The 18,939-nt window shown below is 47.7% G+C and overlaps 1 protein-coding gene across 4 annotated transcripts in view; it reads left to right on the top strand.

The window, feature by feature from the left end:
• LOC122563014 (transcription factor EB-like) overlaps nucleotides 1-18,939 on the top strand; it is a 62,087-nt gene that overhangs the window by 18,078 nt on the left and 25,070 nt on the right. For 3 of the 4 annotated variants that reach the window (XM_043716319.1, XM_043716317.1, XM_043716316.1), the window contains exons 2-4: nucleotides 6,264-6,513; nucleotides 13,318-13,575; nucleotides 13,804-13,899. In XM_043716319.1, the coding sequence (XP_043572254.1) occupies nucleotides 6,313-6,513; nucleotides 13,318-13,575; nucleotides 13,804-13,899 (555 nt within the window). In that variant the 5' untranslated portion in view covers nucleotides 6,264-6,312. The remainder of the gene's footprint in view (nucleotides 1-6,263; nucleotides 6,514-13,317; nucleotides 13,576-13,803; nucleotides 13,900-18,939) is intronic. The other variant, XM_043716318.1, reaches the window with a different exon arrangement.

Here is an 18,939-nt window from a genome sequence, read left to right as displayed (position 1 = left end):
ATGCAAATTAAAATCACTCATGATAACTGTAGTGCCCTTCTTACATGCCTCCCTTATTTCCTGACTTGTTCTTTGTCCTACAGCGATGCAGCTCTTTTATGGCTTTGAGACAGTTCCCACACATGGCCTTCTCCCCTTTCTTATTCCTTATTTCCGCTCAGATGAAGAGACATTGAGACTCGGAACGTTAGCTTGCTCTCTCTCCATGGATACTGTCTGACCTGCTCTGATCTCCAGCATTTGTTGTTTTCAGTACAGATTCCAGCATCTGCAGTAACTTGGTCTTGAGAAGGAAAATGAGGTGGGGGAGCATTGTTAATAAAGGAGCATATTACTGAGGCGGTGAGTAGTTCTGTAGATGCAACAGATTGTGATGTGGAATTAGTTTGAGTGGAAATAAGGAATAGGAAGGGGAGGAAGCCATATTTGGGAATTGTCCCAAAGCCATGAAAGAGCTGCATCGCTGCTTTCATTTTCCATTTTGCCTTGTCTTCCAGAACATTGAATATTCTTGACTATTGAATTCCAGACTTGGTTACTCTGCAGCTGCTTCTTCATAAGAGTAATAATTCATATTTGTGTATTTCCATTTGAGCCATCAACCTATCCATTGGAGTACAATTCAATGACTGATTTCCTGTCTTGCAGCACTGCAGCAATGTATCAGAGTGGAGTGACAGTTGGCAATTAACAGCCAAACCTTGGTGCAAATGTCCCCAGTATCCATTAGTAATGACAAGGAGCTGGAACACAGATGGACTTTCCTGTATTCTCATGGAATGTTCTTTTCGCAGGGTCAGCATTTATTGCCCATCCCTAGTTGACCTTGAGAAGGTGAGGGTGAGCTACCCCTTGAACTGCTGCAGACCATGGGCTGTAGGGATACCCACAATGCGCTTAGGGAGGGAGCTCCTAGGAAGGTTTAGTTGAATAGAATGGGATTATAAGAGGAGAGATAGGGTGGAGAGAAGGAGCTGTTTCTGTCCATGGAGAGTTCAGCAGTCAGGGAAACATAGATTTGGAAGTAAGTAGAAAAATTAGAGAGGTGGTGTTGAAATGTTTTACCACCCAGGATTTGTGGTACCACTGGGAAGAGTGGCGCCAGCAGAAATCCTGAAGAAAATCTTGGATCTGCATTGGAAGTGTCCTGACCCGAGTTGTGATCAAAAACTGACAAGTGACTCTACGTGTGACTCTAAATTCTCAGCAATGTGTTTGACTCATGACTGCCCTCTCAAACGGCCCAGCAAGCTACTCAGTTGTATAAATTGCTAACAAGTCTCAAATAAGGAATGAAAACTGCCAGACTACCTGGTATCCAAAATGACATCGGCACAAATAGCCCAGTCGACCCTGTGAAGCCCTCTTTACTAACATCTGGGGCCTAGTGCCAACATGGGGAGACCTCTCTCTCAGACTAATCGAGCAACAGCCTGACACAGTCGTACACTCAGAATCAGACCGTACAGACAGTGTCCCAGTCACCACCATCACCATCCCGCGATATGTCCTGTCTCACCAGCAGGACACACTCAGCAGAGGGGCTGGCACAGTTGGTTACAGTCGGGAGGGAATTGCTCTGGGAGTCCTCAACATTGAAACTGGATCCCAGGAAGTCTCATGGCTTCAGGTTAAACATGGGCAAGGAAACCTCTTGGACCATCCTCCCTTGGCTGATGAATCAGTACTCCTCCATGTTAAACACCATTTGGAGGAAACGCTGAGAATGACAAGGACACAACATGTACTCTGGGTGGGGGATTTCAATATCCACAACCAAAAGTGACTCAGCAGCAGTACTACTACTGACCGAGCTGGTCGGGTCCTCAAGGACATCGCTGCTAGACTGGGTTTGCAGCAGGTGGTGACGGAACCAACAAGAGGGAAAAACATACCTGACTTTATGCTTACCAACCTGCCAGCTGCAGATGCATCTGTCCATGACAGTATCGGTAAGAGTGACCACCGCATTCCCACCTTCACATTGAGAACACCCTCCATCGTGTTGTGTGGCACCATCACCGTGCCAGACTTCAAACAGATCTAGCAACTCAAGATTTGGCATCCATGAGGTGCTGTGGGTCACCAACAGCAGCAGAACTGTACTCCAGCACAATCTGTAACCTCATGGCCTGGCATATCCCCTACTCAACCATTACCATTAAGCCAAGGGATTGATCCTGGTTCAATGGAGTGTGCAGGAGGGCAGCACTAGGCATATCTGAAGATGAGTCAAGAGTGTGGTGCTGGAAAAGCACAGCAGGTCAGAAATATCCGAGGAGCAGGAAAATCGATGTTTCGGGCAATAACCCTTCATCAGGAATGAGTCTGTGAACCAAAGGGGTGGAGAGATAAATGGGAGAGGGGTGGGGCTGGGGGGGAAGGTAGCTGAGAGTGCAATGGGAGGTGGGGGTAAAGGTCATTGGTCAGAGAGGAACATGGAGTGGATAGCTGGGAAGGAAGATGAACAGGTAGGACAGGTCGTAGGCGGGGAGGGATGGTGAGGGGAAATGAGGAAACTGGTGAAGTCCACATTGATGCCCTGGGGTTGAAGTGTTCTCAGGCGGAAGATGAGGCGTTCTTCCTCCAGGCGTCAGGTGGTGAGGGAGCAGCGGTGGAGGAGGCCCAGGACCTGCATGTCCTCGGCAGAGTGAGAGGGAGAGTTGAAGTAGTCGACCACGGGCGGTGTGGTTGGTTGATGATGAGGAACCTGAGATTGCGGGCTCAACCGGACGAAGCTACCAAACAGGACTACTTGCACGCCAAACAGCATAGGCAGCATGTGATTGGTTATGGGAATACTTAGCTCTATCAATGGGTCAGACCGAAGCTCTGCAGTCCTGCCACTTCCAGTCATGTATGGTGGTGGAAAACTAAATAACTCACTGGAGGAGGAGGCTCCATAAATATCCCCATCCTCCCTGATGGGGAGCTGAACACATCAGTGCAAAAGATATGGCAGAAGCATTCGCAACAATCATAATGCAGACAGATCTGTCCCTGTATAACCATGGGGTACAGTACTGGTGGGGGACAGGTCTGTCACTGTGTAAGGCTGGGGTACAGTACTGGTGGGGGACAGGTCTGTCACTGTGTAACGCTGGCATACAGTACTGGTGGGGACAGATCTGTCACTGTATAATACTGGGATACAATATTGATGGGGACAGGTCTGTCACTGTATAACACTGGGGTATAGTACTGGTGGGGACACGTCTGTCACTGTGTAACACTGGGGTACAATACTGGTGGGGACAGGTCTGTCCCTGTATAACACTGGGGTACAATACTGGTGGGGCCAGGTCTGTCACTGTATAACACTGGGGTACAGTACTGGTGGGGACAGGTCTGTCGCTGTATAACACTGGGGTACAGTACTGGTGAGGGACATGTCTGTCGCTGTATAACACTGGGGTACAGTACTGGTGAGGTCAGGTCTGTTACTGTATAACGCTGGGGTACAGTACTGGTGGGGACAGGTCTGTCAGTGTATAGCAGTGGGGTACAGTACTGGTGGGGACAGGTCTGGCCCTGTATAACACTGGGGTACAGTACTGGTGGGGACAAGTCTGTCACTGTATAACGCTGGGGTACTGTACTGGTGAGGGACAGGTCTGTCGCTGTATAACACGGATACAGTACTGGTGGGGACAGGTCTGTCGCTGTATAACACTGGGGTACAGTACTGGTGGGGACAGGTCAGTCAGTATATAACACTGGGGTACAGTATAGATGGGGATAGGTCTGTCACCGTATAACACTGGGGTACATTACTGGTGGGGACAAGTCTGTCACTGTATAATAGTGGAGTACAGTACTGGGGTGTGGACAGGTCTGTCACTGTATAACACTGGGGTACAGTAATGGTGGGGGACAGGTCTGTCACTGTATAACACTGGGGTACTGTACTGGTGGGAACAGCTCTGTCACTGTATAACACTGGGGTACAGTACTGGTGAGGGACAAGTCTGTCAATGTCTAACACTGGGGTACAGTACTGGTGGGGACAAGTCTGTCACTGTATAATAGTGGAGTACAGTACTGGGGTGTGGACAGGTCTGTCACTGTATAACACTGGGGTACAGTACTGGTGGGGACAGGTCTGTCACTGTGTGACACTGGGGTACAGCACTCAGGGGACAGGTCTGTCACTGTATAGCACTGGGGTACAGTACTGGTAGGGCCAGGTGTGTCACTGTATAACACTGGGGTACAATACTGGTGGGGCTAGGTCTGTCACTGTATAACCCTGGGGTAGAGTACTGATGGGGGACAGGTCTGTCACTGTATAACACTGGGGTACAGTACTGGTGGGGCCAGGTCTGTCCCTGTATAACAGTGGGCTACAGTATTGATGGGGACAGGTCTGTCACTGTATAACACTGGGGTACAGTACTGGTGGGGACAGGTCTGTCAGTGTATAGCAGTGGAGTACAGTACTGGTGGGGGACAGGTCTGTCACTGTGTAACGCTGGGGTACAGTACTGATGGGGACAGGTCTGTCACTGTGTAATGCTGGGGTACAGTACTGATGGGGACAGGTCTGTCACTGTATAACGCTGGGATACAGTACTGCTGGGGGCAGGTCTGTCACTGTATAACACTGGGGTACAGTACTGGTGGGGCCAGGTCTGTCCCTGTATAACTGTGGGGTACAGTACTGGTGGGGGACAGGTCTGTCACTGTGTAACGCTGGGGTACAGTACTGGTGGGGACAGGTCTGTCACTGTATAATACTTGGGTAGAGTATTGATGGGGACAGGTCTGTCACTGTATAACACTGGGGTACATTACTGGTGGGGACAAGTCTGTCACTGTATAATAGTGGGGTACAGTACTGGGGTGTGGACAGGTTTGTCACTGTATAACACTGGGGTACAGTAGTGGGGTGGGGATAGGTCTGTCACTGTATAACACTGGGGTACAGTACTGGTGGGGACAGGTCTGTCAGTGTATAGCAGTGGGGTACAGTACTGGTGGGGGACAGGTCTGTCACTGTGTAACGCTGGGGTACAGTACTGATGGGGACAGGTTTGTCAGTGTATAGCAGTGCGGTACAGTATTCCCTGAATTATGTCTGCTCTTTCCTTCCATCCTGTGGCATCACCATGACCTGACTGTTCTGCCTGCATATTTCCTCTTCCAGCACTCCCTCCTACCCTGAAATCTGACAGGGAACATATTAAACTCTGTGGTGAGGATAGTGATTTTAAAAGTATATAACTGGTCCGTCCATGTCTGCAGAGGTTCCAGGATTACACTGGATCTCTGGCTGATATTCCTTGTCTCAGCTGGTGTCAGTCTGCCTGGGTACTCCCCTCCATTCTGTTTCTCTCAGAATTTCGGACGTTTCTGCTGACGTTTTAAAAACTATAAATTCTTGTGTTTGGCTCTGAATTCAGTGTGAGCCAGTTTTGTCTCCTCCATCTCCCTCTTTCTGATCATCTGAATCACTTGGAAGAAGGCTGAGGGCTGGCAGTGGGTTGTAAACCGTAAACCACTTTGACATTCAGAAATTGGTTGTTGGCATCGCTTGCATGCCAGGTTGTGTTTTGTTGAGGATATATCGGACTCTGCTGACTGTCACGTGCAGGGCTCATGGCGTGCCTCAGACTGACATTTAATGATATTAATCACAGCCCTCAGTCCCTGTCAGATCATGACCTCTCATTGAGGAAGTGATCTGATATTAGCAACTTCCCATGAGAAAGTCCACTCTCTTCCCTCACCCCCTGTGTGTGATCTGTTTACTGCTGTCTGGTATCTAAGCGAGTGAAATTATCGGTGAAAGTGAAGTGAGTGATTTTGGACAATTGTCCCACATTATTGCCCTAGTTTTGGAATGTTTAGTTACATTAATTGACCGTGCCAATTGTCATGAGGGTGGACTGGGGGAGGGTTTTATTGTTGAATGTAGGAGAGTTGAGAGATGAAAGGGTATGGGGTTGGGGAGGTAGGTTTGCAAGAATATAGAGTCAAGGTTTAAATCTGAATGGGGGAAGCAGGCTGGAAGGACAGAATGGCCTACTCTCGTTCCTTGTTTGTATGAGTCTGGATCATATTGGCTTGCTGGGTCAGTTTCATGAGTGGAGAAAAGTAAACTATATGGTGGAACTGTGAGTGTAGGGGAGATGAAGGGCTGAAGAAGGCGGAAAGGAAGGGTTGTGCACTGGGTAGTGAATATGGAGGAGTGGGTGGGAGGTTAGGCTGTATCTCTCAATGCAAAGTCTTCCTGATGTGATAGCTGTCTGTATATCTTGCAGGGATTTGGTTCTGACAGAAAGGGAAGGTGCGAGTCCAGCCTCGCTCGCAATGTCTTCTCGCACCGGACTGCGCATGCAGCTAATGCGGGAGCAGCTGCAGCAGGAGGAGCAGCGAGAGAGGGAGCAGCAGCAGCAGGCAGCCTTGCATTACATGCAGCAGCGCATGGCAGTCACTGCCACACCTGCCATTAACGTCAGCAACACTGCAGTCTTCCAGCCCAGGCCGCAGGTCCCTGTGGAGGTTCTAAAGGTACTGTCGAATGTCTGTCTGCACACCTCCCAGAACTGTCTATCTCCTTGAAGTACCACCATCTAACTCTCAATAGGGAGCATGGCAGAGAGGGGGAGCGAGGATCTGAGTGAATTGGACCTGGATGTTTCCTCACCATCTCTCACTTCCTACTTACTAATTCCTAGCAACCCCCATTCCTCCATTTCCATCTCCCTCATTCCTCCTTTTCCTGCCCTTCATCTGTCTTTCCCTATTCTTTCCCTACAATATGTCCCACCCCTCCTCCCCACCCAACCCCTTTGCTGTTTCACCTCCTCCCTTTGGTGCATGAGGTAATAGTCCTGAAGAGGTTAATGTTGATGTTATGTTGGCTCCACCCTTTGTACTGATGTCACACACCCTCCTGATGTCACACACCCTCCTGGGTCGACACAGTAAGTTCTCCTCTCACTGTCAGAGGGAACCGGTGTATCAGCACCAGCTCCACAAGATCCTAGCCATTCTGTCAGTCCCAGGTTAACTGTACCTATTGCTACCCTAGAACAAACCTTTTGTTATCTAAGACCAGTGCCTGTCCTATAGAAACTCAACAATAGTGTACACTCTGTCCTTAGCCAGGCTGTGGACAAAGGTGGATAGGTGGCAGTGAACTACCACAAATAACTCTTACCCAGTACCAGCCACTTGGAGAGATGGGAAGAACTAGGAGGAGGCCATTCAGCCCCTTGAGCCTGCATTTGATACGATCATGGTTGATCTGATCTTGCTATCAATTCGACTTTCCTGCTTGCTCCCTATAACCCTTCAACCCGTTACTAATTAAACGTCTGCCTACCTCCTCCTTAAACTTACTCAATGTCCCAGCATCCACCGCACTCTGGGGGAGTGAATTCCACAGGTCCCTGGCCCTTTGAGAGAAGTAACTCCTCCACATCCCTGTTTTAAATCTGCTCCACCTTATCCCAAAATTATGACCTCATGTTCAACATTACCCCACAAGAGAAAACATCCTCTCTATGTTGACTTTGTCAATCCCCCTTTAGCATCTTATTGACCTCAATTAGATTTCCTGTCAGTCTTCTAAACTCCAGAGAGTATCAGCGGAAACCCCTCAATCTCTTTGTAATACCACGAGGGGTCAGGAGTGGCCATATGGGACAGGACTATATCCTTCTTCTTCCTCCATGCCTGCTACCCCTACTTCTCTACCCCTGCCACCTCACTGGTACTGCTTTGAAAATATCCAGATTTACAGAAATATACAACAGGGTGGCACCTGTGAGCAAAGGGAGGGGATGTTTGCAGGCAAGCGAGGTTGATGCCTCTCCAGAGGGTATTTCAGATTCTGACATTGACTGAGCTGCTGTGTCCCATCAGCAGCTTCAGGCTGGAACCAGTACTGACTTTGTCAAGATGCTCTGCCAGAAACATTTCAGAATTATTTCCTGTCCATTGACTGAGTTGTTACCAGCAGGTTGTTACGTTGATAAACACAGTGTGCGCAGGAAGAAGCCACGAGCAGCAACATGGTGATGTGGTGCAGTGTCTTGGTTTTACCAGGAACAACACCCTGGTGGCAGTGGCAGGGGGAGGGGGACAATGCAGCAATTATGTTCAGGGGACAGAGGACTCTGTCCAGCTTGCAATAGTCCGAGCACTCAGTCTTCCCAACTCCAGAGTAATTCTGCGATGAGCTGTAAAATGACGGCGTATTGGGAGTGATTTTTTTGAGCAAGTGTGGTATTTTGTGAACTCTGACCTTCTAACCTGTAGTGTAGAGGACAGTGTGGAGCTGGAAAAACACAGCAAGTCGATCAGCATCAGAGGAACAGGGGAGTCGATGTTTCAGGTTGGGATTTTTCATCAGGATCTGCAGGCCTCACTGGCTCTATGTAGAGGACTGAGCCTGGGATCAGGCTGGAGGCAGAAGGGTTTAAGAACATGACAGTGACGAGCAGGGGAGGACAAGTCAGTCCTTTTCACTTTGAGGGGCTGAGTGATTCACCAGGCCAGAGAGGCAGGACAAGGAATCAGACTCACGGGAAGCATAAAACATTCACTCATTTCCATGTCATGGTCAACAGGAGGTGGGAGTGGAATTGGGATCAGGAGTAGAGGGTGGGATCGGGAGAGAGGGATGGGACACTGGGTGCAGTGTAAGGGACAGAGACAGCGTAAGAAGAGAGTGTGAGCAGGAATTGTTGATTTCCTTTGTCAGAGAGAGAGCAGTGAATAAAGCACTTCCTAGGCTTTGATAATAGCGGCATGGAGTACAAGAACAGGGAGGTGATGTTGAAATTGTACAAGACACTGGTTAGACCTCAGCCGGTGTACTCTGTACAGCTATGGGGCTGCACATTATAGGAGCAATGTAAATGCAGTAGAGCGCCAAAGTGATTTACCAGAACGGTTCCAGAAATCAGAAACGTTAGCGCTGAGGGTAGATTGGAGAAGTTGGGACTGTCCTTCTTGGAGAGGAGAAGGTTGACAGGAGATTGGATAGAGGTGTTAAAAATCATCAGCCAGCTGGATAAGGTGGACAGGGAGAAACTGTACCTGCACATCAAAGGAACAAGGGCAGAGATTTAGTGCCAGGCAGAAGGAGCAAGTGTGATGTGAGAAAAACAAAATTTTCACCGACCGAGTTGTTTGGCTGTGGAATGTATGGCCTGGAAATGTGGTGGTGGTGGTGGCAGGGTCAATTGAGGCATTCAAGATGGGCATTGGATGGTTATTTAGATTAAAATAATGTGCAAGAATATGCGGAGAATGTGGGCAATTGGCAGGAGGTAATGATGCTCATTTGAAGAGCAGATGCAGATGTGGTGGGATGAATGGCCTCATTATGCACTGTGACTATTCAATAATTCCATCAATTCTGCAGAACAGAATCACTAACCAGCACACCCCACCTCAGTCTCCGGTCTCACTGATGACTGATCCTGATACTGTCCCACAGTTAGCATGTTACACTCTGCTTACTTCCTGTGGACTACCCTCCTTGAAATGATGGTGATGTGGAATTTCATTTCTCAGGCATTAAATAGTCTCCAATTTATTTTTATTCTCCTTTGTCCCAATCAAACACTTCCAGGATGGGGAGAGCATGGTTCCTCTACAATGACCACTCAATGACTTTCTCTCCCACTACCAAAAGATGACCAGCCCCCTGTATCAGATGAAGATTTAAATGACAGATTTTTAAGCTCTCTGTATAAATGTAGATGTGGATCTCCTCCTGTTAGCCCAGGACCAGGAGGATTCACTTGCTGTTGTTGAGTTTACTGGATGTCCAGTCCTGAGTCCAATTGTTTTTTTCTGTATGAAAGGCAGCTTGATTTCCTGAAATAGGACAAAGCCAGATTTATCAGAGGGTGAGATTCAGAAATAAAATGGAGAACTTTTGTGACCACGGAAATGACTGGGGAGGGGATGGTTGAATGCTATGAAGGAAGTTTGTGTTTGGAATATTTGACTGTGCAGTAACTTGTTTTTCGAACAAACAAGTCTCCAGCTCCATCATATGCACAGTTCATTGTGTCTCACATGAAGAAGGTAGTTTTTCTGTCTCCCCTTCCTCTTGTTTTGAATTTAGAATTAGGTTTATTGTCACGTGTACTCAAGTGACAAATGAAAAGGAGTACTGTACAGGGAAAACTATACAATGTCACCAAGACATGGCACCCCCTAAGGTATAAAATACCTCATTACAAATCTAAGGTACAAAATATAGAGAAAATTTTAAAAGTCATACCACATTACAGATATACATAGTACAAGTTAGGAAAATAAGAATTAAAAATAAAAAGATAGACATTACAGTCTTTCTATAAGAACTTGCCCCTTCCTTCTCCTTCCCAGTGCGGGAGCCGTGGTTACTGAGGAAGTTAAATCCCTTGTCAAGAGGAAGAAGAAGGCTCATGTTAGGATGAGATGTGATGGCTCAGTTAGGGCGCTTGAGAGTTACAAGTTAGCCAGGAAAGACCTAAAGAGAGAGCTAAGAAGAGCTAGGAGAGGACATGAGATGTTGTTGGTGGATAGGATCAGGGGAAACCCTAAAACTTTCTATAGGAATATAAGGGGTAAAAGAATGACCAGGGTAAGATTAGGGCCAGTCAAGGACAGCAGTGGGAAGTTGTGCGTGGAGTCTGAGGAGATGGGGAAGTGCGAAATGAATATTTTTCATCAGTATTCACACTGGAAAAAGACAATGTTGTTGAGGAGAATACTGAGATACAGGCTGAGACTAGACGGGATTGAGGTTCACAAGGCAGAGGTGTAGAAATTCTGAAAAGTGTGAAAATAGGTAAATCCCCTGGGCCGGATGGGATTTATCCAAGGATTCTCTGAGAAGCCAGGGAGGAGATTGCCGAGTCTTTGGCTTTGATTTTTATGTTGTCATTGTCGACAGGAATAGTGCCAGAAAACTGGAGGATGATAAATGTTGTTCCCTTGTTCAAGAAGGGGAGTAGAGACAACCCTGGTAATTATAGACCAGTGAGCCTTCAGTTGTGGGTAAAGTATTGGAAAGGGTTATAAGAGATAGGACTTATAATCATCTAGAGAGGAATAAGTTGATTAAGGATAGTCAACATGGTTTTGTGAAGTGTATATGTGACTCTCAAACCTTATTGACTTCTTGAATGTAAGCAGTTGATGTGGTGTATATGGATTTCAGTAAGGCGTTTGATAAGGTTCCCCATGGTAGGCTATTGCACAAAATACCAAGGCATGGGATTGAGGGCGATTTAGTGGTTTGGATCAGAAATTGACTAACTGAAAGAAGACAGAGGATGATGGTTGATGAGAAATATTCATCCTGGAGTTCAGTTGCTAGTGGGGTATCACAAGGCTAATGCCCGAAACGTCGATTCTCCTGTTCCCTAGATGCTGCCTGACCTGCTGCGCTTTTCCAGCAACACATTTCCATCTCTGATCTCCAGCATCTGCAGACCTCACTTTCTCCTATCACAAGGATTTGTTTTGGGTCCACTGCTGTTTGTCGGTTTTATAAATGACCTGGATGAGGGCGTGGAAGGATGGGTTGGTAAATCTGCAGATGACACTAAGGTCGGTAGAGTTGTGAATAGTGCGGAAGCACGTTGTAGGTTACAGAGGGACATAGATAAGCTGCAAAGCTGGGCTGAGAGGTGGCAAATGGAGTTTAATGGAGAAAAGTGTGAGGTGATTCACTTTGGAAGGAGTAACAGGAATGCAGAGTACTGGGCTAATGGTAATATTCTTGGTCGTTAGATGAGCAGAGAGATCTCGGTGTCCATGTGCATAGATCCCTGAAAATAGATCCCTGAAAGTTGCCACCCAGGTTGACAGGGTTGTTAAGAAGGCATATGGTGTGTTAGCTTTTACTAATAGAGGGATTGAGTTTCAGAACCAGGAGGTCATACTACAGCTGTACAAAGCTCTGGTGAGGCCATGCTTGGAGTATGTGTATAGTTCTGGTCACTGCATTATAGGAAGGATGTGGAAAGGGTTCAGAGGAGATTTACTAGGATGTTGCCTGGTATGGAGGGGAGGTCTTATGAGGAAAGACTGAGGGACTTGGAGCTGTTTTTGTTAGAGAGAAGAAGGTTGAGAGGTGACTAAATTGAGACATATAAGATAATCAAGGGTTAGATAGGATGGATAGGGAGATCCTTTTTCCTCGGATGGTGATGGCTAGCACAAGGGGACACAGCTTTAAATTGAGGGGTGATAGATTTGGGCCGATGTCAGAGGTAGTTTCTTTACTCAGAGAGTAGTCGGGGTGTGGAACGCACTGCCTGCAATGGTTCACTAACTTTAAGGGCATTTAAATGGTCATTGGATAGGCATATGGACAAGAATGGAATAGTGTAGATTAGATGGGCTTCAGATTGGTTCCACAGGTTGGTGCAACATTGACCGAAGAGTCTGTACTGCACTGTAACGTTCTATGTGCTGTGCTCTGACTGGACACCACTGGTTCTGAAACAGTTGCCATTCCCATTCCAGGCCATTCTCACTTCGGCCCATTCCCACTCTGGGCCCCCCGGCCGTTCCCACTCTGGGCCCCCCGGCCGTTCCCACTCTGGGCCCCCTGGCCATTCTCACTCTCTGCTTTTCTCTGTTACTAGCTGTAACTGCATGCACTTGCGTCTGAAATTAGTGGGAATGCAATCGAACCTGACCGTCTCAGGGTCAGTCCTGAGGGGACAGGCGCTGTGTGAGGGTCACTGCTGAGGGAGTGTTGCACTGTCAGAGGGACGGTACTAAGGGAGTGTCGCACTTTAGGAAGGTCAGCGCGGAGGGAGTGTCGGAGGGTCAGCGCGGAAGGAGTGTCGCACTGTCGGAGGGTCAGCGCGGAGGGAGTGTCGCACTTTCGGAGGGTCAGCGCGGAGGGAGTGCCGCACTGTCGGAGGGTCAGCGCGGAGGGAGTGCCGCACTGTCGGAGGGTCAGCGTGGAGGGAGTGCCGCACTGTCGGAGGGTCAGCGCGGAGGGAGTGCCGCACTGTCGGAGGGTCAGCGCGGAGGGAGTGCCTCACTGTCGGAGGGTCAGTGCGGAGGGAGTGCCGCACTGTCGGAGGGTCAGCGCGGAGGGAGTGCCGCACTGTCGGAGGGTCAGCGCGGAGGGAGTGCCTCACTGTCGGAGGGTCAGTGCGGAGGGAGTGCCGCACTGTCGGAGGGTCAGCGCGGAGGGAGTGCCGCACTGTCGGAGGGTCAGCGCGGAGGGAGTGCCTCACTGTCGGAGGGTCAGCGCGGAGGGAGTGCTGTATTGTATTGCTATTTCAGTACCATCACTGATACTGTTTTGAAAGGTACTGACAAATATCCTTCCTCTTGCAGGTCGAGACTCATCTGGAGAATCCCACAAAGTATCACATCCAGCAATCACAGCGGCAGCAGGTGAAGCAGTACCTCTCCACTACATTAGGGAACAAGTATGCTGCTCAACCCCTGCCGATGGGACACTCCCACCCTGTCCAGCCATCAGCGGTCTCCCCTGGTCTGAGGAATGATCATGTGATGTCCAGTTCGACTGGAAACAGTGCTCCCAACAGTCCAATGGCCATGCTCAACATTGGCTCGAATCCAGTACGAGAGGTATTGACCATTTGGTGTCCAAGGGTTTTGCCAATTAATGAGAAATCCAAATTCATGAGGCTTATCCATTCTCCCATGGCCCATCGCCATCCTACATGTCATTGTACCTTCATAAATGTGGTTTAGACAAGTGTCTATGGCTCTGGTATTTGTTTGGTGTGTTATCATTGGGGTAGCGATACTCTGCAGTCCACTCACTGCCTTGTTAACTGCCCTTTCTGTTCCTAGATAGATGATGTGATCGATGATATAATTAGCCTTGAGTCCAGCTATAATGACGACATTCTGGGATTCACTGACCCTGCTGTCCAGGCACCGAACACTGTAAGTACCTCATATATTATCCGGTGCTCTGATGCAGGACTGTGAGGTTGATCTTCGGAAGAATATCTTGCAGAGAAGAATGTTTATTCTCTCCATTGGAAGGTGTATTGCCAAACCAGGAACGCTGACTAGATTATTGAGAAATATTCTAAGACGATGGTATGACTGAGTGGAAATTGTTTCTGCCATGCCGTTTTTTGTCATAAATTGTGTTTCAATAACCTGCTCATCTGTTATGCTTCTTATTGATCAATTCTTTGATTTCACTTGGCATTGAACTCACGTTGGCTCTGTTGTGGGTAATTGAGCCATCCAATGGTTTAGTGTTCAGATAGTGAAAGTCATGTTGAAAATTGGTGACTGGGCCCCTCCACAGGCCAGGTAGAGACTAATTACAGTCTATACTTCCCATTTCATATTTTTGGGGTTGGAATATCAATTCCTCATTGATTCTTTCTCTGGTTGTGGTTGGTTACAGTTTCATGAATATGTTATTTCAGGTGATCAGCAATGAGTGTTTCATATACAAAGACACACGTACACTGCAGTTTCAGTCATTGATTTCCGCTGTTGTCTGAGCTCAGATTTTGGGTAGGTGGAGCCCAGCATTTGTGCTGAGCAGCCACTTGATGGTCTTGACTTTTTCTCACGTCTGAAAGTGGGTAACTCTCAGCCTGGAGGCTTGGGACTGCACCATCAAATCCAGCAGCATCAGGTGGGGCGGTGCCTCTGAGAAAGACCAAGCTTGCAACACTCACAGGCATTCTAAGGAATAGGGAGGCCTAGAAGGGCAATGATAGTCCTCACAGCCATGTCACATTCAGAATACACATCCTTGGGACATCCTAAAGTGCTTTACAGCCAATGAAATACTTTTTCATAGAATCATAGAATCCCTACTGTGTGGAAACAGCTCCTTCAGCTTAACAAGTCTGCACTGACCCCTTCGAAGGATAACCAACCCAGACCCATTCCCATATCCTATTACTCTACATTTACCCCTGACTAATGCACCTCACCTACACACCCCTGGACACGATGGGCAATTTAGCATGACCAATCTACCTGACCTGCACAGCTTTGGACTGTGGGAGGAAACCGGAGCACCCGGAGGAAACCCACGCAGACACGGGGAGAATGTGCAAACTCCATACAGACAGTCGCCTGAGGCTGGAATCGAACCCGGGTCCCTGGCACTGTGAGGCAGCAGTGCTAACCACTGAGCCACCGTTATGCCCCACCATGCTGCCCATTTCTCTAACTCATGCATAGAATGTGGGTGATGCTGATTGGGTCAGTGTTTTTAGCCTCATTTCTGAGGAAGGACTTTTCCCCGAAACGTTGATTTCCCTACTCCTTGGATGCTGCCTGGCCTACTGTGCTTTTCCAGCACTACTCGAATCTTGACTCTAATCTCCAGCATCTGCAGTACCCACTTTTGCCTGTTTATTGCCCCGTCCCTAGTTGCCCCTTGAGAAGGTGGGGGTGAGCTGCCCCCTTGAACCGCTGCAGTCCACCTGCTGTGGGTTGACCCACAATGCCATTGGGGAGGGAATTCCAGGATTCTGACCCAGCAACAGTGGAGGAACAGTGATTATATTTCTAAATCAGAAGTGGCTTGGAGAGACTTACGTGGGGGATGTTCCTGTATATCTGCTGTCCTTGTTCTTCCAGATGGAAGAGGTTATGGATTTGGAAGGTGTTCATTAAGGAGCCTTGGTGAATTTCTGCAGTGCATCTTTTCAACTAGTCACTGTTGTAATGTAGGAACCATGGCGGCCAAATTGTACAGAGCAAGCTCCCACAAACAGTGATGTTATAACCCATTAATTGATGTTAATTGAAGGATGGATAATGAGCAAGACAGGAATCTTAGAATCCTAACAGCCATTCAGCCCGACTGACTCTACACTGACCCTCTGAAGAGCATCCTACCCAGACCCAGCACCACCCCTCCCCATCCTATCTCCCTAAACCCACATTTCCCATGGCCAATCCACCATACCCTGCACATCTTTGGACTGTGGGAGGAAACCAGAGCATCCAGAAAAAACCCACACAGACACTGGGAGAACGTGCAAACTCGATACAGCCAGCTGCCTGAGGCTGGAATCGAATCTGGGACCCTGGAACTGTGAGGCAGCAGTGCTAACCACTGAGCCACCATGCTGCCCAACAATAACTGGGTTAACACGTCCACTAAGGCTCTTGCATCCAGTGGCACTGTCCCTACCTCTGGACTAGAAAACCTGGCTTCAAGTTCCACCTGCTCCAGATAGGAATCCCAATACACGTGAATAGGTTTATTAACAATATTTAAGACCCCTGATTGTGGTATAAGGTAACAGTTCTGAAAGGGTTAACATTGGAGACTGTGTTAAGCTTCAACCAATCTGATGTCATAAAATCATAAAATCATAGCACTCCTACAGTGTGGAATCAGGCCATTCGGTCCACACTGACTGTCCGAAGAGCATCCCACCCAAACCCACCCCTCTACCCTACTCCTGTTACCCTGCATTTCCCATGGCTAATCCACCTAGCCTGCATATCCCTGGACACTGTGGCCAATCCACCTAAGGACTTGGGTGGAGAAAGGTTGAGATTACTATCATGCAATAAGTAGCACCTTGTTTAAGACAAAGCATTTTCTCATTAAGACTTCTAATGGTTTACTTCTACCATTGTGGGCCGTGTACCTCGTTATAAAGAAGTTGGCAGCAAGTTACCCCAATTTCAAGTTGATAATGGCTGGCATTACAACACATCTAACATTGGCCTTCTTGGTTCTTTCTCATCCTGCGAAGAGACCTCATCTTCAGACTGGCCCCTTTAATGCTATGGCACTCCTTTAGTACTGCACTGTGAGTGTCAGCCATGATATGATCCTCCTGTCCCTGAAATGAGACTCATTGGCACAGAACTGGCAAGAGTAATACCCACTGAACCAGTGCAGACTTGGTGGCTTAATAACTGGGATTTTATCAACTGTGAAGCCAGTAGAGACTGGACAGGTCAGGCCTGGCATTGCGGTCAGCTTAGGTTAATCCACAAATGGAAACAGAGCATTTCATTGGACCCTGCGGTTTCATATCAGAAAGGTCCTAATGCCCTGTGAAGGCAGGCATGTGGTTGGTCAGAGGGAGAGTTTGAGAGAAGACGATCAGCCACAATGCCAACAGGGGTTGAAAAGCCCATGTCCCTCAATGTCACGGCAGTAGCGCCCCATTTCCACTGGGCAGAAGGCCTCACGTTAGCCCTCGATCAGAAAGTCCGCACTGTCGGAGATGTCTGGTTATGACTTGGGAATAATTGCAGCAGGAGGAATGCATGGGCAACTGTTTACGTTGGTTGTAAACAGGATGGACCTATTTTGAGAAAATGCCACCTGTTTAAGCAGCCCATGTTGTCAGCACAAAACTAGAGAAATTGTCCCAGAGAACGAGAGGGATCACCCATAGCACAGCCAAGTGCTGTTCTCCCTGTCAGTATGAGACAGATCCACAGTGTTAAACTGACCAGCTCGTACCAGCCAACACTTGTTACAATTGTCTGAGGTTCACATCGCTGCCAAAATAAATTGATCAAAATTTATGAAAGGAGTTGGATGCCATGATGAGATGGCTGGGAAGATTGCCTTCCTTGTGGGTTCACTGTTACATTTTCCATGAAACACACTGTGTGAGTGTGTACTGGTGATTGCAGTGCACAGTCACCTTCCACTCCCATCCCTCAGAGACTCCGTAACTGTGCTCTGTGTGACTGACTACTCACTCAGCAAATGGCAGCCCAAGTATCTGCAGCAATGGCTGCTCATTGCTGTTTGTTTGTGGGATGAGGGTGTCACTGACCAGGCTGACATTTATTGTCCGTCCATTGAAGACCTTTCCTACGTTCAGATGTATGCTGATGACATCCAGTTGTATATTGCTTGCCTTGGCCAATCCACAACATCCATGGTGCCAGGCCCATTAGCCGTTATTCCACCATGAAAGAAGACAGTCACATCTGATGCACACTGGGAAGACTGGTGTCATTTTTTTAACTCCCTACAATCTCTATAAAGTACCCTCTTACATGCAAACATTTGAATTAGGTGCAGGAGGAGGCCATTTGGCCCCTCAAACTGGCTCTGCTGTTTAATAAAATAGTGGCCTTAACTCCACATTCCAACTTGGGCACCCACCCCACTCTCCAAACTCATCTTCCCCAATAACCTTTGATGATGTTAATAGCACAGACTGGTCACTTTCTCAACCCAATCCATTGATATCAATGAGTTGATGCAGGTTAGAAGACAAACTGGATCAATGAATTGAACACGGTGCAGGGAAAGTGCTGATTTAGTTGTTGCAGAAATCCTTTGTTTCTGGTTCAGAATAGAATAGCATAGCAATTTATTATCATGTGTATTTTTACAAAGACAATACAGCAAAAAGTTTGGTAAGTCGCCATACTAATGTGCCTAAATTAATGGCAGAACTCATAAATAAAGGGAATAAAAGTAAAAGCTCATCACAATTCAGTTAACAACTCCTGGCTTTGGGTATGTTGGAAAACCCATTGAGGAGATTAGACTGTACACCCGAGAATGCTGTGGGAAGCGAGGGAAGTGATTGCTGGGCCTCCTGCTGAGATATTTGTATCATCGATAATCACAGATGAGGTGCCGGAAGACTGGAGGTTGGTTATCATGGTGACACTGTTTAAAAAGGGTGGTAAGGACAAACCAGGGAACTATAGACCAGTGAGCCTGACGGTGGTGGGCAAGTTGTTGGAGGGAATACTGAGGGACAGGATGTACATGTATTTGGAAAGGCAAGGACTGATTAGGGATAGTCAACATGGCTTTGTGTGTGGGAAATCATGTCTCACAAACTTGATTGAGTTTTTTGAGTAAGTAGCAAAGAGGATTGATGAGGGCAGAGCAGTAGATGTGATCTATGTGGACTTCAGTAAGGCGTTCGACAAGGTTCCCCATGGGAGACTGATTAGCAAGGTTAGATCTCACGGAATACAGGGAGAACTAGCCAAATGGAT

The sequence above is a fragment of the Chiloscyllium plagiosum genome, chromosome 26 (assembly GCF_004010195.1).
Source record: "Chiloscyllium plagiosum isolate BGI_BamShark_2017 chromosome 26, ASM401019v2, whole genome shotgun sequence".
NCBI classification, from domain to species: domain Eukaryota; kingdom Metazoa; phylum Chordata; class Chondrichthyes; order Orectolobiformes; family Hemiscylliidae; genus Chiloscyllium; species Chiloscyllium plagiosum.
The sequence above is the reverse complement of the archived record's forward strand: the minus strand, read 5'-3'. Positions and strand labels throughout refer to the sequence as shown.